This window comes from Solanum pennellii, chromosome 4 (genome assembly GCF_001406875.1).
Source record: "Solanum pennellii chromosome 4, SPENNV200".
Lineage (NCBI taxonomy): Eukaryota > Viridiplantae > Streptophyta > Magnoliopsida > Solanales > Solanaceae > Solanum > Solanum pennellii.
The window spans coordinates 66,676,090-66,700,456 of NC_028640.1; the positions used below are offsets into that span (position 1 = coordinate 66,676,090).

Here is a 24,367-nt window from a genome sequence, read left to right on the forward strand (position 1 = left end):
GAACAACAGGATGGGGGGAACTCGAGTTGATCGATATAGCTATAGGTTTTATAATCTTTTGAGATTTTTCTTTTTGATATTTTGGTGACTATTCACTATTCTGAATTTACAGACGGACTTACTGAATTTATGTTACATGTGAGTCTATTAATAGAAAAAAAATTATAAGAATTTGTTCATTTTCAAAATTTGATTTCAAAAGGAATAATTAGTGATAGACTACTTAATTTCACCATATTTTTCGGTGATTTTCTTTAATAACTCTGTCGCATGAAATTATTGCAGCTTGTCATTTTATTTACGTTATACTTTCAGATATTTTAAATTTTTAATTATTTTAATTTGTAGTGCGTTTACGTCATCTTTTAAGTATATTATTTTCTTTACGTCATCTTTCAGATATTTATTTTTTCTCAAAATTAGAATTCCAATGTCTCCCAAAGTAAACAAAAAGTTTTCTATAAATATGGGGTCCTTTTTTTTTTTTTTTACTTTTTATAAAGGAAGTTAAATAGCATTTTCTCCAAATTCTAATATTTCTCAAAATTTACGATAAATATTTGCATTGAAAACACTAAATACCATAAACTCTGAACATTTTTCGTAATATTGACAATGTATTACATTCACAGAGAGATGGCTAAATATGATTTGTGTCCTATGGAACGTAAGAAGTATTAAATTTACACATGGAAAATTAATATAATTTGTGGTCTAAAGCAAAATTTAAATGAAGCCTTAATTTTTTTTGTCAAGAAAAAAAATGATTTATTATTTAATTTGTTTAAATTTTATTTTTATAGCTTTTTTGATGCATTATTATGAATAAATTTGTTATGATCAACTTTGTCAATTTTAATTTTAAGAAAAAAGTTCAGCTTAGGCAATTGTTATTCGAACTCTATAAGTAATATATGCATTTGGAAAATAATAAATATAGGTTAGTTTAGTATGTTATTCCTAAAATATTTTGCTTCTTCTTAAAAATTTAAGTGCTTCTATTTTTGTTTCATGCAAACTCTCAAGATTATGCATATATATCACTATAAAATATGTGTAATAATAATATATTCAAATTAAATATGAAATTATATATGGTAAGTTCATTGATGAATGAAAAATTACCGCCAATAATATAATTTTAGAGTCCGATATATTACTACTTGTACGACAAGGGCATTTTCGTAACTTCATGCTTTTTCTTCCCTTTAAACCTTTGTATCCTCTTGCTTTAAGATTGTACCTTTTCTTTATTGGACCCAAAAACCAATCAATATTTCCATAATGACTTATTTGTCCCTTCAAAAGATTATTCTTCTCCTGAATTTTGTGGGCCCAACCATTAGCTCACTTTATAATGTTGGCTATTTGTTCATTTAAACATTTCTATATATAGTATTTTCATTGTAATTTAGTATTTTCGTTGTATTAAATTTATTTCTCTTATTCTTTTTATTAGTAATAGATTTAAGAATAATAGAAATAATATTATAGATCATAATAATTAACAAAATAGATATTTAAAAGTTACAGAAAAAAAATTGATTGACTCTTGACATTCTATAAGTACCACATAAAATTGATTAGATGATAATATATATTTATTTGAAATTGACATAAAAAGTATTATATATCATAATATGACGGAAAAAGTATTATACATCACAATAGTTAATAATTTTTCAAAAATAAAATACATATAAAAAATCACTTGACTGAGAAAAATCAATCAATGCCACACAACTTTGGACATAACATATATTATTGAAAATTACTTTAAAAAGGTATTATAAATTACAATAATTGATAATTTGATAATATTAAAAGACAAAAAAAAAGTTATGAAATCCTATATAAGCCACATAAATTAAAACAAAGAGAATAATATATACTATCATTTTAAAATTATGAATTTTTTTTTATAAATTACAATAATTAATAACTTAAAATATTTTTAAATCATATAAAATTTTTGATAAATTCTCAAGTGTCATGATATCATATAAATTAAGATAAAAAATTAGTTATATATATTGGGCCCCGTGCTGGCACGGGATCGTGTATCTAGTGTTACTTATATGTGTTTGCATTTTGTTGTTGGATTAGGTGATGAGTCAAGAAAACACCAACTTAAAAGAAAATAAGAATCAGCTTGAGACCAAATGGTTCAACCATATATTTCTTTTTCTTTTTCCCTGAAAAATATTTTTCAAATAGATATCTATTACACCATAATTCTCTGTTACTGGAAAATTAGAATTCATTCACGTTTTGCGCGATCATAAAAATTTAAATAGTTTATTAAATACAATATAAAAATAAGATGTGTTTCATATATAACAATGTTTGTATCTAATATTTATGAATCTTAGTCAAATTTCTAATATTTTTAATAATTTCTCCTTACATAAAAAAAATATATAATATAAAATAAAATAATTGCACCTTCTTATAAGTGTGCATAGGTACAATTTGAATCCATAACTAAAAAACATATGAAAATTATATGTGAGATGAAGCGAAAGAAAAGAATATTTATTATTACAAATTATAATAATTTAAAAATAAATAACATATATATATATATATATATATATATATATATATATATTCCTGAATTTAATTTTAAAAAATAACAAGTTAATTTAAAGTTCTAATCTAAGTTTGCAAGATAAGTTTCTCCCTTTATTTATTTAATAGGATAAAATAAAAATGTAAAAGTTTTAGCTAAATGAAACATTTAACATATGATAAACAACAAATTACAATAAAAAGTAAATTGAGTTGATTTAAGCCAAAAGAAAATCACGTCTTTTATGATTAAAAAAAATTCAAAACGAAAGAATAAAGAAAAGAGGATAAAATAATATTAATTAAAATCAAAATAATATAACAGTGAATCTTGAAAATGTTTGGGCATTATTTAAACTTTTATACTAAATGAAAGAGGATAAAATAATATTAATTGAAATCAAAATAGAATTTACGAAATGTTTGAAACTATTCAAACGTTTATACTACTATGACAATCTCTCTTCATGAATCTTCCAAGATAATTAAATTTTCTTCTTTATTTTGTTGAGCTTTGAATACCTCTTTGTCTTTGTGATGAATACTTGATGAGTATATCTATGATTTTCATCAAAATAAATGTCATATCATGATATTAATTTTTTTATGTTTTCTTTTTTTATCATTAAGTACATGATTAGCGAATAAAAAGATGAAGAAAAGAAAAAATGTATACTAAAAGAAATGAAAAAAATGAAAGTAAACATTCAACATCTTCATAAAGATATTGGTATTTATAGATAGGGTAACCAAAGAAATAGTTAAAAGGAGTTGAAAAGACGTGTTTTATTTAAGTAAAGAATGTAAAAAGATAAATATTTTTTGTAACTCATTATATATAATTACAATATTAAATATGATTTTTAAATTTTTTTAGTTAATAAATAAATTATTTAGTGAAAAGAATTTTAAAAATGTCAAAAAGGAGAAAAAAAAATTAGAAATGGAGGTCATAGAGAGGTCTCATATCATCTTGTCTTTATATATATATATATAAGGTATTATTAAAGAACTTAAATTTTTCCCTTTTTACTGTACTGATAGCTCAATTATTTTATTCTTTCTACATTACACGTTCCTATTTTAAGAATTGTCCCCTATTAATATCATCTAATCACATTAAGGGAAAATGATCTTCACATAAAATTGTATAATTAATCATTTATTGTCAATATTAAATTTTCCTCATAAAATAGCTTGGTTTTAGAATTCTAATTTTGAGAGTAAAAAAATTCATATAATTAGTGTTTTCTCTTTTAGTTGACCATTTTTTGAGACAAATTTATAATAGTCCGCTAGTATATATAAGATATTAAATGATCGATAAAATTTGATTTATTTCACGTTCGAAATAACAAAATTGATTCTCCATAGTTAAAGTTAAAACGAGAATAAGGATGAATATCTCAGCAAAAAATATTATCGCAATTTTTTCCAAAGCATATAAAATCAATTGTCCTTTTCAACGGAAGTAGTCATATTGTTGATGTATTGTGATGTTGCTCTTGAGGTGTTCTTTCTTCTTATTGTTTATATTTGTCGAAGAAATTTTACAAATTTTCAAGTCTTTTTTTGAATTGTCTTTAAAATTATTTTCTGAATTAATTATTTTACGACTCAACATACATGTGCAATGTATGTATATAGAATATATTATACTTTAAAAAGACGTGAAAACACTATAAGTTAAAATAATTAATAAATTTAAAATATTTAATTAAAAGGTATAACATAATTACGGTGATTGCATACAGAATAGAGTGATTAAAGAAAATTCACCCATAAATATAACAAGATTGAGGAAGTCTCTATCGTTAATTAGACTTTTAAACTCAAATATTAAAATGAAAGAAATTCTTATAATTAGTATTATCTCATTTCATAGGCTCGGATGTATCGTAAATTCAGATAAGTCTGTCAATAATAAATTCAGAATATATACTGAATGATTAAAAAGAAATATATCAAAAAGAAAAATTTTAACCTCTTCTTATTTTCTGTAACTTTTTCACTCATCACTCATTTTCTGTCAAAGGAAAAAAAATTGGGGAAATTGGAAAACAAAATGTTCTTTTTTTTTTGAATTCCTTCATGCATGCTAGAAAGTGAATGAAACAAAAAGAAGAAGAAAAATTGCAAAAACATGATTCTTTGAAGAGTAATTAAAAACTTACCTATTGTTGATTGTCTGATTACTAAACTTGAGAGTAACATAGATACTTGAAAGTCTTGAGCGTATTAACAACAGGAGGGGTACTAGAGTTGATCTATATATGGATATGTTTTATAACCTTTCTAGATTTTTCTTTTTTGATATTTTTGTTGATCATTCACTATTCTGAATGTACAAATGTACTTACTGAATTTGTGTCATGTACCAATTTATTAAATGAAAAATAAATAATTATTTGAATTTATTCATTTTTAAAATTTGAGTTAAAAAAGAATACCTAATGATAGACTACTTAGGGCCCGTTTGGATGGGCTTAATAAAAGCAGCTTTAAAAAAGTACTTTTGAAAGTGCTGAAACTTATTTTTAAAATAAGCAGTTATGCGTTTGGATTAAAGTGCTGAAGTTGCTATGCCGAACGTGAAAAGGAAAAAATGGAAGAAAGAGATGTTAGGGTTATGTGGGTAATTTGGAGATTGTATAAAAATATTAAGGGCAAAAAGATAAAAATGTGGTCAACTTAAAACAGCTTATAAGCTAAAAAAAAAAAAGCACCCCTACCCCAGCTTTTAACTTTTGGCTTAAAATAAGTTTTTTTTAACTTAAAATAAGTTATTTTGAGTATTGCCAAACAGCTAAATAAGTCAAAAACCAGCTTTTAAGTCAGTTTGACCAGCTTTTAAGCTGAACCAAACAGGCTCGTTAATTTCGCCATATTTTTGGGTGATTTTCTTTGATCGCTCTATCGTGCATGAAATCATTGCAACTTGTTATTTTTTTACGTTATACTTTAAAATATTTTAAATTATTAATTATTTTAATCTGTAGTGTTGTTGTGCCGCGAAATCTTGACATAATTAATGCTTGAAAACTAAGGATTAAAACTAGAATCGAGTGTATTATGTGGATATAATGTGTTTGGAAATGTTTGTACATGTGAAATAGGTGAAAGTGAAAGAAGATAGAAATGAAGAAGAAATAAGTGAAGGTGAACTGAAGGAAGTAAAAACCACATACAACCTCACGGGTCGTGGTCTTCACTTTGAATTGTGGAGACACTTTTGAAAGTGAACCAGTATATGGGCAAGGAAAATTTGAAAAATGAATTGACCAAGTGAAGACCACAGGTAGCTACACGGACCGTGGTTATCGTCACAAGTTGTGGTGGTGTCTGTGGTAATGATACACTGAAGGAGCATTGGAAAGTTGAAGAGAGAATTCCACAAGTAAAGACATAGACAACTACATGGACCGTGATCATTGTCATGAGTCATGGGAATACTCATGGTGATGATTCAATATATCAGTTTTGAGCAGCCTGTATTTGGGGAGGTTTTGACCAAACTAAGCCATTATATAAAGTTATTCACCAAAATAATATGTTTTTCTAAAATTTTACAAAACTAGTATAAACGTATTCCACAGTAACGTTTTGGGATATATTTTATTTTTTAAAAGTTGATGGCGTCAGATTGATATACGTTACTCGCAGTAACATTTTACTCCTAAAACGTTACTCATAGTAACGTTTTAGGAGTAAAGCGTTACTGAAAATAACGTTTTAGGAGTAAAATGTTACTATGAGTAACATACATCAACCTAATGCTGTTAGTTTTTAAAAAATAAAATATACCCTAAAACGTTACCGTGAAATACGTTTATACTAGTTTTGTAAAATTTTAGAAAAATATATTACTTTGGTAAATTGTTTTATATAGTGGCTTAGTTTGGTTAAAAATTCCTGTATTGGGTGAGTCTAATGGAAGACCACGAAGGGCTTCACTGACTGTGAAACCCTTGATGGGTCATGGTAGTACCGTGATTCAAATTCCAGTGTTAAGGTGTTGAAGACCCAATCTTGGGAAATTCCAAGTGAAGACCACGAAGGGCTTCACAGACCGTAACACCACTGACGGGTCGTGGAAGTGGCCGTGAAAGAGCCCGACAGCTCAGTCCTACTTCGAGTAAGACTCTTTATGAAACAATTATTTGAATTAATTAGGTTGTTTGAGTTTTTATCTTACCTTAGCTTGAACGACGAAGGATTTTCCATTTTCTAAGTTTGAGATTTTCGATTTGAACATTGAATTCAGTTTGTAGTTCGGATTCCCAATTCTAAAATTATTAAAGTGATTGTTGATTTTCTTATTCTCGTAATTACTTTCTAACATATATTCATTGTATATTTCTGATTGTTTATGTGAAATCATGAGTGGCTAAATACCACGACTGAGCTTGTGAGATTCATGACGTAATTATAACTGTGATTTCGTAAAACGGGTGAAAGACAATTTGTGGTTACAAACTGTAGTTTAGCTTTCATATTCATGTATTTTGATCGGTGCACACATTAGAGTGATCTTGTATCTGTCATTTGTTCGAGAGAAGAGTGACAGTTAGGAAAAGGCTGAACTAACCTAACCAATTGGAGTTAAGGTTTCAGTTCGAGAGAAAAGAACGTTAACATCAAACTGTTGTAAATGAGGGTAAATGTTGGCAACACTCTAGGGCCGAGAGGAAGTGAGTGAGAATTGTCTAATTAGACTGAGAAGTGTCAGATAAAATTAATTCGCACATATTTTGCAAAGATGAATTGTCTGAAACTCAATTACGGAAGAACACTAGAACTAGTGTTATGGGGAACACAATCCTAGTTTTATTTAATCAATTAAAACAACTTTATAACATAAGATTCTGTTAGTCGTTAATCTGAAATTCTAATTCTAATCTTAGTGATTATAATATCAAAACCAAACCCAATTTACTTTTCGTCATTTTTTCTTCAGGAGATAATAACGACATTCAAGTAAACGCGACAATGAAATCCTTTCTGTAAAAAATTCTCTATGGGATCGACCTCAACTTACGTTAAGTTCTGTAATGATTTCGATCGTTTACACCTCTTAATTGAGGTGTAAGTTTGGACATATCAAATATGTTTATGTCATCTTTAAATATACTATTTTCTCTACACATGTGTTGTACATGTATATTAGGTTGTATAATACGCAATTCAGAAACCCACTTTAAAAAATATCAAGAGGATTAGAAATTCCACAAGGAAAATCACTTAAGAAGTACTACATTCACACATGGAATTATAGCTTTTGTGATGCAAAATTATGAATAATTTTTTTTATGATCAATTTTAATTTTAAGATTTTTTTTTTCATCCGAGACAATTGTTATTCAAACTCTATAAGTAATATATGCATTTGAAAAATAATAAAATCTTCGGATTTAATCGAAATATTTCTTACCTTTCTACTCCCTATGTCCCACATGTATGTTCACTAAGCAAAATAGTAATATAGGGTATAGTTTACTAAGTTATTTCTAATTATTCCTAAAATATTTTGTTCCATGTTAATGAAAGAGGTTATAGAAAAAAATCCCAAAAAAAATTCAAATCTATTTTTTTATTTTCAAATGTTGTACTCCTTCTATTTATAATATAATTGATATGTTTTTACTTTGAAGTCTCTATTTCTCTCAAGTTTATAATTAGTACATTTTCATCCAAGTGAGTTCTTAATGAATAATGAGAAGAGTTAGTTTTTATTCTTGTTTAAGAAATTTTGCACAGTTCAAATCCTTTTTGAATTATTTACTAAATGATGTATTATAAGATGTGACATACATACGCAAAGTATGTAAGAGATAATATTATATTTTTAAAAAATAAACATAAAAGCACTATAAGTTAAAACAATTAATAATTTAAAATATTTGAAAAGTATAATGTAAAAAAAAAAAAGACAGGACAAGTTGTGATGATGGCATGCAGGAGCCAAAAATTCACTACAAAAATATGGTGCGGTTAATGAGATCTCTATGATTAATTACACTTTTGAACCCAAATATATGAAAATGATGGAATTCTTATAATTACTATTTTCTCATTTAATATGCTCGTGTGTGACGTAAATTTGTGAATGGTCCACGAATATATCAAAAAGAAAAATCTCAAAGAATTTTAAAACCTAAGCTCCTTATTGATCAACTCGAACAATCAATCTTTCTGATACTCTTTACACTTTCATGTCTCTTGTTTTCTCTCAAGTTTAGGAAATCTCATATTTGGTAAGTTTTTAATTACTTGAGTGTTATATCCTTCAATTATTTAAATTTTTATATCCTTTTATTTTTTTTTGGTTCTTCCTATAATGCATATATAAAGGGATCTGAAATAAGAATCGTTTTTATTTTTCATTTTTCTCCCAAATTTTCCCCCTTAGGCAAAAAAAAGAGATGAGTATACGAGTTGTAGGAAATGAAAGAGAAGAATTGACCATCTTATTTTCAAGTATTTATTTTCTTTTAGGTTATTTATTGGGGTACTTGATTAACAATTTGTAAGTAGCAAAGCTTATTTAATCACTTAGGGAAAATTATTTATCATGCCTATAGTTGCATAAATTGTTCCATATATAGTACTATCCTAGCTTGCTGTAACAATAGTATTGTTTTGATATAGTAATATGCTAGTTCGATGTCTATTTCATAGTATTTTGCTTTCTAGAGAAAATAAATTTCAAAATACGAATCTAGACTATGTTTTTGCATGTGTGATTAAACAATATCAAATGATTAATCAAAAAGCTCATAGAGAATTAACCTAAAAAAATTGAATCATTTGAAATTGAGCACAACAATTATTTTTTCCCATTTGCTAGTGTTACGGTCATCTCTCATTCTTCCACACGGAAAATTGAGAGGAAATTAAAAAATGTTACATATCATTCCAAAAAATGCACACTTTTATGATTGAATCAAGAATCATAAGCACAGTAACAAAAAACGTAACTCAAAAGTATATTACAATTCTTAAATAGCTCACAAAATTCAATAATTCTAAATAATGATATTTTCAAGTCAAATCTAGTTATTTCAACAGTTTATACCAAATAATTTATGAATTCACAATTTGATCGTACTCCACTTAACCACAAAATTAAGAGGACTAACAATATCATTTGCAATCCATAAATGCAAGAATGCATTTGCAACACCAAACACACATACAATCTTCTTAAATTTCTCACTTACTATCTCAAACATGAATCAAATAATAAGATCAAAGAACTTTCACTAATCATAATAAAGTTTTCTAATATAAAGGTCAAAGATATATAAATTTTTATGGCCTTTAGAAGATTAAAAAATAAGCACAAGTCATTCAAACAAATTATTTTAGTTTTAGAAGACAATGCCACCTCAAACCTCTTTGCAGCCAAAAAATTTGCTCCAAGTATCTTACCTCTTTTTGGATCTTCTCATGATGTTGTTTTACAAACAAATTAACAAGTTTAGTAAATTTATCAAAACAAGAATTATCACATTTATACCTATAAATATTCAAAAAAAATTCAAATGGATCATGTTTATATTTTTTCCAGATGCACTCATTTTTTAATAATGAATCATCACTTTTATCAAGTACATACACAATTTAATAATGAATTTATCATTCAATTAAACTTTATCAACAATATCCACACTTTTAAACTCAATTTCTACATGATCAATGTGAACCACATGATAAAAAGACGACAACTTATAAACGACTCACATTATCAACACAAAGACCTTTTAAGAAAATCTTCTTAAATAAATTCACCAAATAAAGAATAAGCATATATTTTGAAATCTAGACATTCTTTTAGGTGCTAAATGGATATCATCACCACTTTGATCATGCTCGGTTTAAAAGTACTATCACAAAGTATATTCATGTCCTTACCAGATAAATAATTGTTATAATTAAATTCACTTTGCAGATGGAATATGATTTTTTCTTTTACAGAGAAACATACGTAAAATTAAAAAAAAACACATTTTCAATAATATCTTTTAACGTTATTCCTATAAAAGTTCTACATATACACACACATATACAATAATAATTATAGTATTATTTTAATTACTAATAATCAATGCGATACACACGACTAGTTTGATAGAATTATTATCTCACCTCAATATAAGATAAGTAACACTATAGTTCAAAGATATAATAACCTAAAAATAGAACATGTAATAATTTTATTCCAACCAAATATAAAATAAATTCATCTGAAAAAGTTGATAATAAATAGATATTAGGATTTGGGCCGGGCGGATCCCTTTCCATAAAAACCGTTTGGAGACACCGCGAAGCGATTCCTTTACTTTCTCTTTCTACACCAACCCAGAAAAACCAAAACCAAAACAATTCTCTATAAAATTCATTGAATTTGCTATTGACTATTCTTCAACCTCTTTCTCAATTGATTTTTTTCTAACAACGGGTTAGTCATCTTCTTCGTGTATGATCTCTGGTTTTGAGTTGTCTGATTTTTTTGAATTATTTTTGGGTGTCAATGGTGGGTGGTTAATATGTATCGGCATTGGTGTTGCTGCTTTGAATTTAGTGTTTTGATGGTTTGGTGAATCGTTAGCTGCTTAGGGTTTTCATTTGTTGGCGTTTTTGGATTTTTGTGGGTGTAAGTGCAAAAGGGACGTTTTTTTTTATTTCTGCTTTCACACACGCACATACGACATGTTGAGCTCAATGTAGTTAGAGGTTATTTATTTGTTGTTGGGTTTATCATTTTTTTTTGTTTTTTTCTTATGAGGTTTAATTTTGCAATTTGGTGTTTTTCTAATTTTTGGGGTTATGAACTGTTGAATTGGTTTACTTTATGCAATTATATGGATTTATATGGCTTGTGATTTTTTTAAAATAAGGTTGACTATATTTCTTGTAGAAAGAGTTGGGCTTTTTGTTGTTTATCTTCATTTGTTGGTAGATAAGAGAATTTTGGGTTATGCTTAACATGTTGATGCCACTTGCAAGTTGAGAAGATTGGTCTGCAACTTACTATCTTTGATCCGGAGGGCATTAGTGCCTTTTTCAAAAGCTTGTAAAGGCTTATTTGATTACTTCAACTGCTATTGCACTCACATATTTCTGTTGATATGCTCGTGCAATCATCTAAGTTCATTTGTCATGGCTCCCGATTGCACCACTGAAAATTTATTTTAATCTTTGCAATTACCTGATCATTGTAAGAGAAAAAACAATTATGTGTCTCAGGGAATGGTTGTATGTGATCTTTCAGGAATAGATATCACTGCTGCTGCTTTTGACTTGATCAGCTTAACCAAGGATTGTTTACAAAAGAAGAATGATAAACTCAAAAAAACTACTATAAGGTTTGATGCTTTGGAAAGTAAATTTCCTGACAGTAAGTGTTTTGCCCCTGGGTGGAGGCCTGGATACAGCACTAAGTTGACCGTAATCAAGCTACAATACCAGCAAGAAGTGGCAGGAAAAAACAGTTAAGAAAGCATCTATAGATTTCAATTTCCTGCAAATTACAAGAAAGAGAAGAAGCTATTGCAGTAAGCAAGTTCGTTATTCTATTTGGCATTTGCTGTGAAATATGGTGCAAGCTGTTGAACACAACGGTGTGCTCGAGATAGCTCAAAGTGAGCACAAAAAATCAAAAACAACAAAGAAGGGTAAGGGAAAAGGGAGGCAGGGCAAAAATCACACTGGTCAAAACTCGCAGAGATCAAAAGGAAAAAGCTCCATTCCTACCGGCCCTATCTCCTTGAAAGTTAAATTTGGTTCACGTTGCCTGATGGATGTTGTTCCTCTTATTGATGATCACATGGACAAACAGTGTACTACTGGAAAAGAATTCAAAGAATTGCCAAATGTTGCAAGAAATTTTGATGATCGGTTGGAGGCAGGGTTGCCCAGTCTGCAGTTCTCCAGTTGCAACAGAAATTTGGATAATGTGTATGTTTCTGTATCTGAATTATGCCTATCTGGAAAGAACATCAGTCAAGAACCAGTGGACAAGCTTTTGGACTTTCACCATGAGTCACCTTCTCAGGAGGGAACATCAATTGATAACAGGTGCTCAGATTCTGGAACTTCGCCCGACTCAGAAGTTATCAACCTGGTTCCGGATAATCAAATTATTGAGGGAGAACCAGAAGAGTTGAATGATTTAATCCCGTCTAGGCCATCTGTTGCTCCTGGAGATGTTCTGAGTTTGCGTGTGTATGACAGGAGCAAGAAAGGAAGGAAAAAAGATAGGCTCCCAAAGTTTGCCAGTTCTGGTTCAAAAGATATGCTTAGTTCAGATAGTATGAGCAATTCCCAAATATTTGGTCCACTTATGCAAGGAGATAAAGTACAAGGGTGCTCTTGTTATGCGGATACTTCTGCTTTAACAATAGGTAGAATTAGCTCAGGCAACATATCTAGCACTGAGATTATTTCAGGGGAACTGTTACCTTGTTCAGGAGTGCCAGAGTTCAATATTTCCTGTGCTGCTTCAAAGCTTGGAAGTGGCATAGAGGGTAATGTTTGTTCTAGCTTTGGCACCGAGTCACCAGAAACTGAGTTTGCTGAAAAAGTGGTATCTTGTCATGATGGACAAAATATTACCAAAAGTGAAAGATCAAATTTATCTGGCAAAGGCACACAGGTCCCGAATCAGAAGTTATCCAAAAGTAGAGAAAGTGCTTCTAAAAAGAAGGGAAACAAAGAAAAGCAAGATAATAAGCTTGAAGTGAGACATGAGAATAACCAGGTCAAGAGTTTAAGTGAGGTGAACCACCACCCAGGAACAGGTATGATTAGTTGATGAATAGGCTTCTGCTCCCCCCTTGCCCCAAAAGAAAAATCATGGAAATATTCATTTCTATGAGTTTAATGTTTGACTGACCCTCAAGCACTGTAGTATTAAATGACCATGTCAAATTAATGTCGTAGAAAACGAAGCACCATACGGGTTTGGAGAAGTTGGATCCAGAAATGAAACCTTAAGTGGAGGCATCTCAGACTTGGACATTATGCGGAGTGAGGTGAGTCAGCCTTATTTACAGCCAAGAAATGCTTGGGTGCAGTGTGATGATTGCCAGAAATGGAGGCGTATAGCCTCTGTACTTGCTGATAAAATTGAAGAAACAAACTGCAAATGGTATGTGGTTGCTCATCCTCTAATCATGAATGCGCTTATGTTCTGCTCTTCCAATTAGTTGTCTGCCATGCTTTTTTGAAGTTTATTCCTGTCAGAATATTTTGGTTTCCCCAGTCTTTGTAAACTAATGAAGCAATTTTTTGTTGCTGAATTGTAATAGCTCATACTTGCATCCTGGAATGTGGTGTTGCTTAAGTTAGAGAGCTAATAAATGGATCTTTGACCCCTTCGCTTATTACTAGAAAAAAACAAAGAAGCTGAGGAAGTGATTCTTGTAAGTTTGAATCTGTTGGTAGTTTAATCAGCAGATTCTGTTTAGCATAACCAATATGCAGATCTTTGATGCTTATATGCTATGGGTGATTCTTTATGTGAGTGAAAAAACTAACTACTTGCTTCCTCTTCTATCTAATCCAATTAGAAAAGATGTCCCTTTCTCAATGAAGAATATGTATCTGACCACTTATCTATTAGGGCAGACTCCTCTTGAACTTTGTAAAAGAAAGAGCTGCACTCTGACTTGGAGATCCTAAGTTTGTATACCAGGTAAAAAAATTTGATATGAGCCCATTTGCTCTAGCCTTGATGGGCATTACCCTGGCAACCTGTGCTTGTGATTGGACAGGTTACCACGGTGGATTGGTTAAGGTGCATGTAAGCTAGCCTGGACACCATTTACAATTAATTAATAATAAAAAAAAATAAAAAATAAAAAAAGGAAAGAGTTATATTCAATAACAAACTTTAGGGACAAACGTTAGTACTTGTCTTTTAAGATTTTTAACTCTTATATGCTTGATTATTAGCCTATTGCTTGCAGAAAAAAGATATAAATTTTAATGCACATAGATTGTTTCCTGCGAACTGAAGTTGACATATTAACACGAATACATAGTAGATAGGTATTAGGTGTACAAGTTACTGTGTTTTTCTGGAATCTGATGGTTTTTTGCAACTAATCTGTTCTTACTGTAAGTTCTTATAGTATTTAAAGCTTCAAATGTTTGAGGTTTACTAATGGATCTGCAGACTATTGCGGTTGAGCAAATGTTATGTTGTTTGTTTGTTTCCAAGAGTTTGTTGCTTATTTATCTCATGTAACATTAAAGGACTTGTAAGGATAATTTGGATAGAGACTTGGCTGATTGCTCGATTGCACAAGAAAAATCAAATTCAGAAATTAATGCTGAGCTGGAAATATCAGATGCCTCTGGTGAGGAAGATGTCGTCCGTACACGCTTGAATTCAAATCGATCAGGACAGAAGAAGGCTCCTGGTATTTAGTGATTGTAGTAATGAATAGCGGTGATGTTGACTTTGAGTAGATTGTGCTAATTTGCCTGTCTTCCTTATGTGCCTGCATTACAGTTTCCCTTCAATCATCTTGGACCCTGATTAAGAGAAATTCATTCCTGCATCGTAGCCGCAAAAGTCAAACTATTGATGAGGTGAATGCTTTATCCAGTTTGCACTATTGTCTCATACATCTGGATCTATAACTTGAATAAAAATAATTGGAAAATAAAGTCCCATGTTGCAGTGTTCTTAGACATGACTGGTCTTTAAATCTTAAAATTCATCAGGAAAGGGTAAATATAAAGCTTGATTTACCCATTATTCTCAAAAGATTAACCTATCAATTTTCTCTGTGGGAAGCTTTCCTTAAAATGAATTTTGTATTCAGTAGAGTTGCTTCATATGCTTAGACAGTGCATCATTGTCACTGCTGGTTTCCATTCCACAAATAACAAACATTTCCCTTTCTCCAGGTGTGGCAAGATATTTTTATGCTGTAATAAAAATAATTGTTGGGATTTATGTTTATGATAATATATAGTTATGTATATTACTTATTGTTAACTTGTTTGACTCATAATTTCTGTTCGCTCTGGATTCTGGGATTTTCTGGCCTTTGGAGTTGTCTATTCCTTCAGATTAGCTATCAAATGTTTCTTTCTACATTACATAATTCTATCAATCTTGTCTTTTGGCATTGTCAAAGTTTCTTGAAAAATATTTGGTCAAATGTAACTGTAATCCACTTAACCTCTTCTCTACCTAGTCTATTATGAGCTCCTTCACACAATTTCTATTCTGTTATTCCTTGATGTTGTCTTATTTTGGGCTTTAAGCATACTTTTGGCTGGTAGAGATATTTTAGGTACATAATTTGAAAGAATATTGTCCATGTGGTATATGGTTCCGTTAAATAATTACCTGGTCTTTAAACGATGGATCCTTGTTATTGTGAGGTCAATTGTTCATACACTATATATGATGTGTCATGGTTAGTGGGTGCCACAATGTTTACTAGATTGTATTGTCTGTAGACATAACTTGTATGAACTAGTTCACTTTAAGAATATTGCATGTTGACAAGGGAGACAGACACTTCTAGGTGTCCATTCAATTATGTCATCAAAAAGCAAATTTCTCTATCATCAGTACTATCATTAAGTTTAAGGCTAAAATCCAGCATGAAAAATAGATAAGAGCAATAATTAGTTTCTATGAAAAAGCAACTTGATTGATGGAAGGGTTTAGGCTCCCAAAAGAAAAGGACAACGACCCCTGAGTTAGTTTCTTCTTAGCAACACACTTTTCTGGGTTTGACTTCCATCAAAAAGGTGGTTTATACTCTTCCACCAGCGGTTGTGGTTCCTTTGCATTTTAAAAACTATCTAGTAGCACTGAAGCAGGATTGCTGAGCATTGTTTTAGCGAGTTCCAGTTTGTAGAGAAGTTTTTAGGGTTTGAAAAGATTCTTTAGTGATTTCAGCAACACCATGTTGTTTGTTTGCTAAGACAGATGGAAAGTAAGATTTTTCAGTTGTCAATACAGTGTCTAAATACTTGATTGACATTTTATAAGCCTTTCCTGACCCATTTTAACATGAACCAAAAGTATATGGTGCACACCATTGCATAGTTGGTCTTGCTTCTGAGGTTTAACACATGCGTACACCTTACAAGGAATCTGTAGCTTCTAACATCCGTATCTCTGTTTCCTTGCATACAGACAAATCTATGTATATGTTCACTTATTCGTTGAATCAACTTATGATGACAGATGTTCAAAGTAATAAAATCTAATTTTCTTCCTTCTCTGTCTTCTATATATTTCCCTGTTATCCTTCTCTGTTAGATCATGGTCTGCCATTGCAAGCCTTCAGAACGCCGAATGGGATGTGGGGAGGGATGCCTGAATCGGATGCTCAACGTTGAGTGTGTTCGAGGGAGTTGTCCATGTGGAGAACGTTGTTCGAATCAGCAGGTACTTGAATTTGCAAGACACTCAGTATATTGTATATTGCTTCTATTATGCAGATTGTGTGACCCTCCATTTATGTTTGCTTGCAGTTCCAGAAACGCAACTATGCTAAATTGAAGTGCTTTAAATGTGGAAAGAAGGGGTATGGCCTGCAGCTGCTTGAGGATGTCTCCAAAGGGCAGTTTCTTATTGAATATGTTGGGGAGGTGAGTTCACTATTCCACAATATTTAACAGTCTTTTAAGTCTTCTCCATGTGCTTCCTCTAAGCCTCCAAGTCCTTGATGGATTGAAGAATATTCCATAATCCATGATGGCTTTGATGCCATCAAATTCTCTTCTCTGTACTTTTATCTTTCAATCTTGGTTTTGCAATGATTTTCTCCCTGTCCAATTCTTTTAACCTACAACACTACTATTTATAACTTGTTTTATCAATCTCTCTAACCTTTTGCCTGTTCTCTTAGTCTATTGTAGATACACAATATTGTCTCGTCATCTTTAGAGTATCTTCCAATGTTAGTTTACCCTGTTACTTCATCATGCCACGGAAATGTGGAAAGCCTTTCATGTCTTATACCACATCCAAGTATCAATGTGGTTCAATTGACTTCTTACCTCACTTGTCCATGATGTGGAGACCATGTTGCTCATACTCCCTCTCACCCAGACAGTGCAATGGAACTCTGTGCCCATTTTATACCGCACTATGGTATTGTTGTAGCGTGCACCCCTATGACTAAGCATCTGGACACATTCATTATTGTGGGCATTCATCATAACTTGCCTTATTTTAAGTTGGAAGTCATCCAAACACACCTTTATCCGGTCTTGGAGGTAGAGTAGCAAAGCTAATAGGTTGTGAATTTCATAGGCAGAATTGATTTGTAACATAGTATTAGAAAACGCTAGAATTCAAAGAGTACTCGCCACCTGATCTAGAGTTTGTTTCAAATTCACTTTGTGGCTACCATCCATCTATAATTTGATGGGGTAGCAATTTGATAATTTTTTAAATATCTATAAGTTGCTTGCATCTGTATAATTAAGCATAATTTCCCATTGCTTTTTTGATGTATAACGGGCTGTAAGTGTAACTTTTTCTAGGTGTTGGACTTGCATGCGTATGATGCAAGACAAAAGGAGTATGCCCTAAAGGGTCATAAGCATTTCTATTTCATGACACTTAATGGCAGTGAGGTATTAATGTTTGCCTTGTTTCCTTTTTTTTTTTTGATCAGATGAAGTTGGGAATTACTCATGTATTTTCTTGTCCTTTAGAGTTCGGTTACTACCTGTTGTTTCTTGTATTTTGATTGTCATATTATTTTGTTGTAATTACTGTTCAAAATGATTTGTCATGATTTCGATGGTATATTGCCGTGGCTTCTTTACTTCCGTTATTTCTTTTCGCGTACTGCTTTATACTGTTTTTTCCTTGAGTTGAGGGTCTATCGGAAACAACCTCTCTACCTCCAAGGTAGGAGTAAGGTCTGCATACACTCTTCCCTTGCCACCCCAAACCCCACTTTGTAGGATTACATTGGGTAAGTAGTTGTTGTTGTTGTTATGAATTATCTTGGATACATATCCTGTTATTCAGTCATTTATATTCTGTGAACTATTCTTTGTATGATTTTATCTTTCTTTCACTTTCTAGTGGCTAGTGTAGATTGTAAAGGCCCATAATTGTGGCATCTTAATCTATCTGTTCTCTTCATATGTCAGGTTATAGATGCATGTGCTAAAGGGAATTTGGGACGTTTCATTAACCATAGCTGTGATCCTAATTGCTGCACAGAAAAGGTAATTGTACTTTCTACTTCACTCATTAACACTTGGTCCAAAAATTTGCTTTCATGTTCAATGAATGGCAATTTCTTAATTAATATAATTAACATATGATGCATATTAAATTTTTGGAGTGTAGTCTAGGAGCCCGTTGAAATTAGAAAATTTTGAGAAGCCATCAGAAGATGTAAGGAAAGAAATAACTCCAACATGATCAATCAATGGTGGAGTCTGCAAGGTTGGGATCTGATTTTTAGAAGAGCTCTAAATGATTGGGAATTGAGAGTTTTAACAGAATGTTGCAGTTACTGGGACCTTTTGGTGGTACATCCGATTGCCATGACAGACTTAGATGGAAAATGAATAACAAAGGGATTTTTTAAAAGTAAAATCAGTTTACTAGAACCTGAATTAGAGAGGCCCTACTAAGGTGAATTGGCCTTGGAAACAAGTTTGGAAAGTAAAAATTCCAATGAAGGTGTCTTGTTTTGTTTTATTGGTGATTAGCAAAGCATGCCTAACTGAAGTCAACTTACAAAGAAGAGGTTTTCAGATTTGTTCAAGATGTCTTTTATGTGACCAGGAGGTTGAGAGGAATGAACACCTCTTTTTACACTGCAAAACAACTATAAATCTTTGGCGTATGTTCTTTTTTTATTTTGGGGATAAAATGGGTAATACCTAGCTCTACTCTGGGGTTTCTGAGTAGCTGGTGGAGTGTAGGGCACAGAGGAGGGGAGGGTGATTGGTGGAAGTGCATCCCTGCTTGCATCTGGTGGAGTGTGTGGAAAGAATGGAATTCCATATTTTTTGAAGGCACTAGCAGTTCTATCCATAAAATTAGGATAACTGTATTAGGCTGTTCTCTTTTTGGTGCAAACGAAGTATGTGGGAAGTAGGTGATTTAGTTAATTTAATTTGCAATGTATAAGAATATAGATTTTTGGACAGTGGTCTTTTGTACTTTCTGGTTGTTTTTGTAAAGATCTCAACTAAGCACTTCTTTTATGGTGTCTTCAGTTTTGTTAATAGAAATACTTACCTTCCTCAAAAAAAAAAAAAAAATTACAGCAAAAGGTGTCTGCTCCTGTGCAAGAACTTACTAAATAACTTAGGTGCAAACATTGTGCAAAAAAAGTTCAACAGTAGTTACAAGGTGCCTGGTTGAACCAACTTTATAAGATGACCAAACAGTTGGACTTAAGAATGTGCTTAGGAGTTGAAATCCCATCAAAACATCTACAATTCCATTCCTTTCCTTCCAGATGCATCAAAAGATAGCAGCAGGTAGTAATCCATGCATAACCCTGTGATTGATTATATCAAATTTTGTGTTTGTAAATTTCATCTTCTTTTTTCTTTTTTAAATATTGGTTTGTTAATCGAATGAAATACCAATCCCCCCTCTTACTTGATATTTTTGGGTACTGTTGTGACTCAACTTTCTTTCACTTGCTAAACACAGTGGATGGTCAATGGAGAAGTTTGCATTGGACTCTTTGCCCTAAGGGATATCAAGAAGGTAAAGTGTCTCCTTCTGATTGTAATTTGGCTTTCAGTGTTGTACATTTTTACGGGATATTTGTTTTTACCTTTTTCATAGTTAGTGAAGTAAAAAAATGTAGTCTTCTCTCGTCTTAACGGACATTCCAGTTATATGTATGGTCAACAAACACATTAGGAGTAGTTCTGAGATCTCTAACACCTAAGCTGAGGACAGTTGCATTATAGTTCTTCTGATAGTTATTGGTTTGTTACAATGAGCATTCCAAATCACTTTTAGCAAGTCCTTTGGTGATATTTGATATGCTTCTAATTTTAGTAGCTTGCCAATGAATATATGCCATACTGCTTGTGAAGAAAATTTACTCTTACAAAAATATGATTAGCCAAAAAAGACACTGTTATGGTTTAAGATTTGCCATGTAAAGGTAGTTCATGGTTGAATTGTTGGTAGAATCTTGGTCTAGTTTTAGATGGGTCATTTAGTTGTTCTAGTCTTTAGGCCTTGAATACAGAGATGTGTTTGGGTTGCATTCCCTCTTACTTTGTTCTTGTGAAAAAGGAATTTTATGCTGAAATATATCAAGATTATGTTAATAGATATCAGTTTCAAACAAAAATGATTATTTTAACTGATAATGAGTTTCAGATAAAAGTAAAAATCATATATCTGAGAATTTCAGTTTTCTAAGAACTTATCTGCATGGTAGTATGTAGACCCCAATTCCAGATTGGATAAGGGGCTTGTCAAAACTCTATTTAGGAATTCTTGAAGAGGTTGTAGTGGGGTACTAGCCATTCTTAGTTGTGCTCGATACATAATTATCAAGAATTATAAGAGTAACACTCCATTCTAAACTGTGGGCTAACTGGTAAAACTTTAGAATCAAGACTTGAAAGATTTTTATAATTCATTTCGAGGTTTATCCTGTTGTTTGTTGTGGATTGCAATAAGTTTCCTCGCCCTTCAATCTGTTATACTATTTATATGATTCATATATTCCTATGTAATGAGGTTCCAAGTCTGAATAGGTTCAGTGACAAGAAAATTCAACTATTGGTATTTCTTGGTAACTTCTTGTTGGTGTTTCAAAGTTCAATAAAATGCTTTAATTTTATTATCTTAATTGTAGCAAGTGGCATCTATGAAACAAAATAATTATAGCAAGCGGCATCTACTTATCAAAAAAATTGTAGTAAATGGCATCTACTTATTAAAAATATTGTAGCAAATGGCATTTGAGCTAGCTACGTTCATTTGAACTGGGATTGTAGCATGATGAAAATAATGATGGTTGAGCTTTTCATACACAATCTAGTTAAGTTAATTTTAGTACTCCGTCCAATTTTATGCGACACTTTTTCCTTTTTTAGTCCGTCCCAAAAGAATGTTACCTTATTATAGTTAGAAACAGTTTAACTTTAAAATACCCCTTTTACCCTTGATGATTTGATTTTCAACCACACAAATATCTAAAGATTGTTTTAGACCACAAGTCTCAAATGTTCTCCTTTAATTCTTAAATACCATTCCAAGTCAGACGGTGCCACATAAAATGGGATAGAGGGAGTAGTATTTTGCACTGAAGTTTATGATAGATCATCTGCCTATGGATTTTAATTTTAGTTTTGTTGTCACTTGTTATCTAGGAAGGTCTTCTTCTTCAAATAAATGATGGTTTAGTTTTATTTTGTCAAAAAATAAATAAATAATGATGTATTTTTAACAGTACACTCGTACTAGCTGCTGAATTCTTGAAGAGAAGTTTGAGTACTTTTGACTCGGGAATATACTTTTAAGTATTTTCCTTTCTTCTCCCCCTCTCCCCTAATTCAGTAGGATTTACGTGATATATATGCATTTCACTTTGTTTATCATCTAATTTTCTAACCAACATCATTATAGTGCAACAAGTTAAGTGCTTGGGTATGAACCATCACCTGCTACCCTTGAATTTGTTAAATGTGTGAAACCAAATCAAACCTCTCGCTTTTTCTACTCCAGGAATATTCTGTCCTATTCTGCCGTCTTTATCTTTTTCCCCTTTACTTTAGCAGAAGCCTTTTCTCCTTCTCTGCTTTTCATGTTACTGGTGAGAGACGAGTGAGAGTGATAGGAAGAAATAAATAGGTATGCTTCTCATACTGGTTCCTGGAATCCATTTGCTTCACAAGTTGCTAGCTGTTTTTCCTGACTAGGCTTTTGATTGCATAACCTTTATGGATCAAATCTTGAGTTATCACAAGTTTGCAATCTAACTATATAAGTAAATGCCTTTTCATTTGTTTCTGTTATTCTCCCAATTAATGTGCTTATTTGCTTGTTCAGGGTGAGGAGGTTACATTTGATTACAATTATGTGCGTGTCTTTGGGGCTGCAGCGAAAAAATGTGTCTGTGGCTCGCCTCGCTGTCTGGGCTATATAGGTGGAGATCTGCAGAATGCCGAAGTGATAGTTCAGGCTGATTCAGATGATGACTATCCTGAACCCGTTGTTCTCTGTGAGGATGGTGACATGGGTGACGAACTAAACAAAATTCTATCTGCAAGAAGTTCATTTGATGTCACAGAAATTAGAACTCCAGGGGAAACACCTAAAAACAAATATAAACTGGATGAACCTTTTACTGGAAACCTGGAGAATACCACCCACACACAGAATATAATGAAACAAGAAAATTCCAACATGGACAACTCTGTTGCTGCTTTTGGCTTGAAGATCAAAGAGGAAAGCAACAAGTCGCACAATGAATCTCCTTCATTATCTCTGAAGAAGAAGGAATCATCTGAGGCAATGGAGGGGCTAGAAAGCCTGTTGCATTCTTCTGTACGACCTGTTGGAAATTCCTTGCAATCGGAAGATATAACCGCTAAAACCATATCTGAAGTCAAAAGAGAGTGCTTAGATGCTGTCAAAATTTCTTCTGCACTGCCATCTCCAAATGCTATGCTTAGCAAGTCTTTGAGGAAGAAATCAGGCAATGGGGAAGCCAGTGATGAATCGTTGAAATCTTCTCGTCGATCATCTTCAGTTAAAAAGGGAAAGTCGAAGAATAGTGCTGTGAATATGACATCTGCACCTGATGTGAACAACAAATTGCAAATTCCACAACCTAAATTCAAGAAACCAACACATGATTCCGCAAATGGTCGGTTTGAAGCAGGTATAGCATTATTATCAACCTTTTGGAATCTGTAGATTTGGAAGTATTATTAAAATAAACTCTTTCGCCTGAATCTGCAGTTGAAGAGAAGCTTAATGAGTTGCTGGATCATGATGGTGGAATAAGCAAACGCAGGGTAAGTAGTTCCTAGCTACAGAATGTAGTCTATATTACCTTCTTTTCTTCTGCTTGGTGATCGGGAGTAGTGGCTGCTTTGTTTTTTCATCATGTTGTGTTTCTAGTGCTTAGGTCACTGAATTTGGAAAAAGTAATCATTTTTTTAATGGAATGCACATTTCCTCGGCTTTCTGTCCATCCTTCCACTCCTTCCACTGCCATTTGGTGTGGCTTCTTTGCTGTGTATTGATGAAACACCATAGACAAGAAATGTGAAAGGGAGGCCTGGTGGGTGCTCATAGAGGGGTGAAAGATGGCTTATGATTTGGCACTTGATATAGGTTTTAGTGATGTCTCCATTTCTAGGTCTTCATTGGTCCTCTTTACAGTGTCGCTTATGCTATGGTTAATGTTCGCTTAATTACTGTTAGATCACTCTACATTTGAATATGTTAACCTTTTCTCTCTGCAGGATGCATCTAGGTGCTACTTGAAGCTCCTCCTTTTAACTGCTGCTTCAGGGGATAACTGCAATGGTGAAGCTATTCAGAGGTAATAGATGGCTTTCGGCTTTCCTATTGGAAAATCTCAGTTGCCATGCTTTGTTGGTGATACCTTTTGTTCGTTTAATCTATTTTTCATTTTTCTTCTTTATGCAGTAACCGGGATCTTTCAATGATCCTTGATGCGCTTTTGAAGACCAAGTCCCGCACTGTTTTGGTGGATATTATAGACAAGAATGGTAGTAATGTGGTTCTTATTGCACACTTTTCAATACTTCTCCCCCCCCCCCCCCCCCC

The 24,367-nt window shown here is 32.0% G+C and overlaps 1 protein-coding gene across 1 annotated transcript in view; it reads left to right on the forward strand.

Annotated features, from left to right (window-relative positions):
* Positions 1-10,858: 10,858 nt before the first annotated feature.
* LOC107018016 (histone-lysine N-methyltransferase ASHH2-like) overlaps positions 10,859-24,367 on the forward strand; it is a 22,842-nt gene continuing 9,333 nt past the window's right edge. Inside the window, exons 1-14 of the mRNA XM_015218350.2 lie at positions 10,859-11,032; positions 11,846-13,373; positions 13,516-13,723; positions 14,833-14,999; positions 15,092-15,171; positions 16,868-16,996; positions 17,083-17,199; positions 18,100-18,192; positions 18,721-18,798; positions 20,249-20,305; positions 22,616-23,450; positions 23,531-23,586; positions 24,040-24,119; positions 24,227-24,309. Of these exons, the coding sequence (XP_015073836.1) occupies positions 12,170-13,373; positions 13,516-13,723; positions 14,833-14,999; positions 15,092-15,171; positions 16,868-16,996; positions 17,083-17,199; positions 18,100-18,192; positions 18,721-18,798; positions 20,249-20,305; positions 22,616-23,450; positions 23,531-23,586; positions 24,040-24,119; positions 24,227-24,309 (3,187 nt within the window). The 5' untranslated portion in view covers positions 10,859-11,032; positions 11,846-12,169. The remainder of the gene's footprint in view (positions 11,033-11,845; positions 13,374-13,515; positions 13,724-14,832; positions 15,000-15,091; positions 15,172-16,867; positions 16,997-17,082; positions 17,200-18,099; positions 18,193-18,720; positions 18,799-20,248; positions 20,306-22,615; positions 23,451-23,530; positions 23,587-24,039; positions 24,120-24,226; positions 24,310-24,367) is intronic.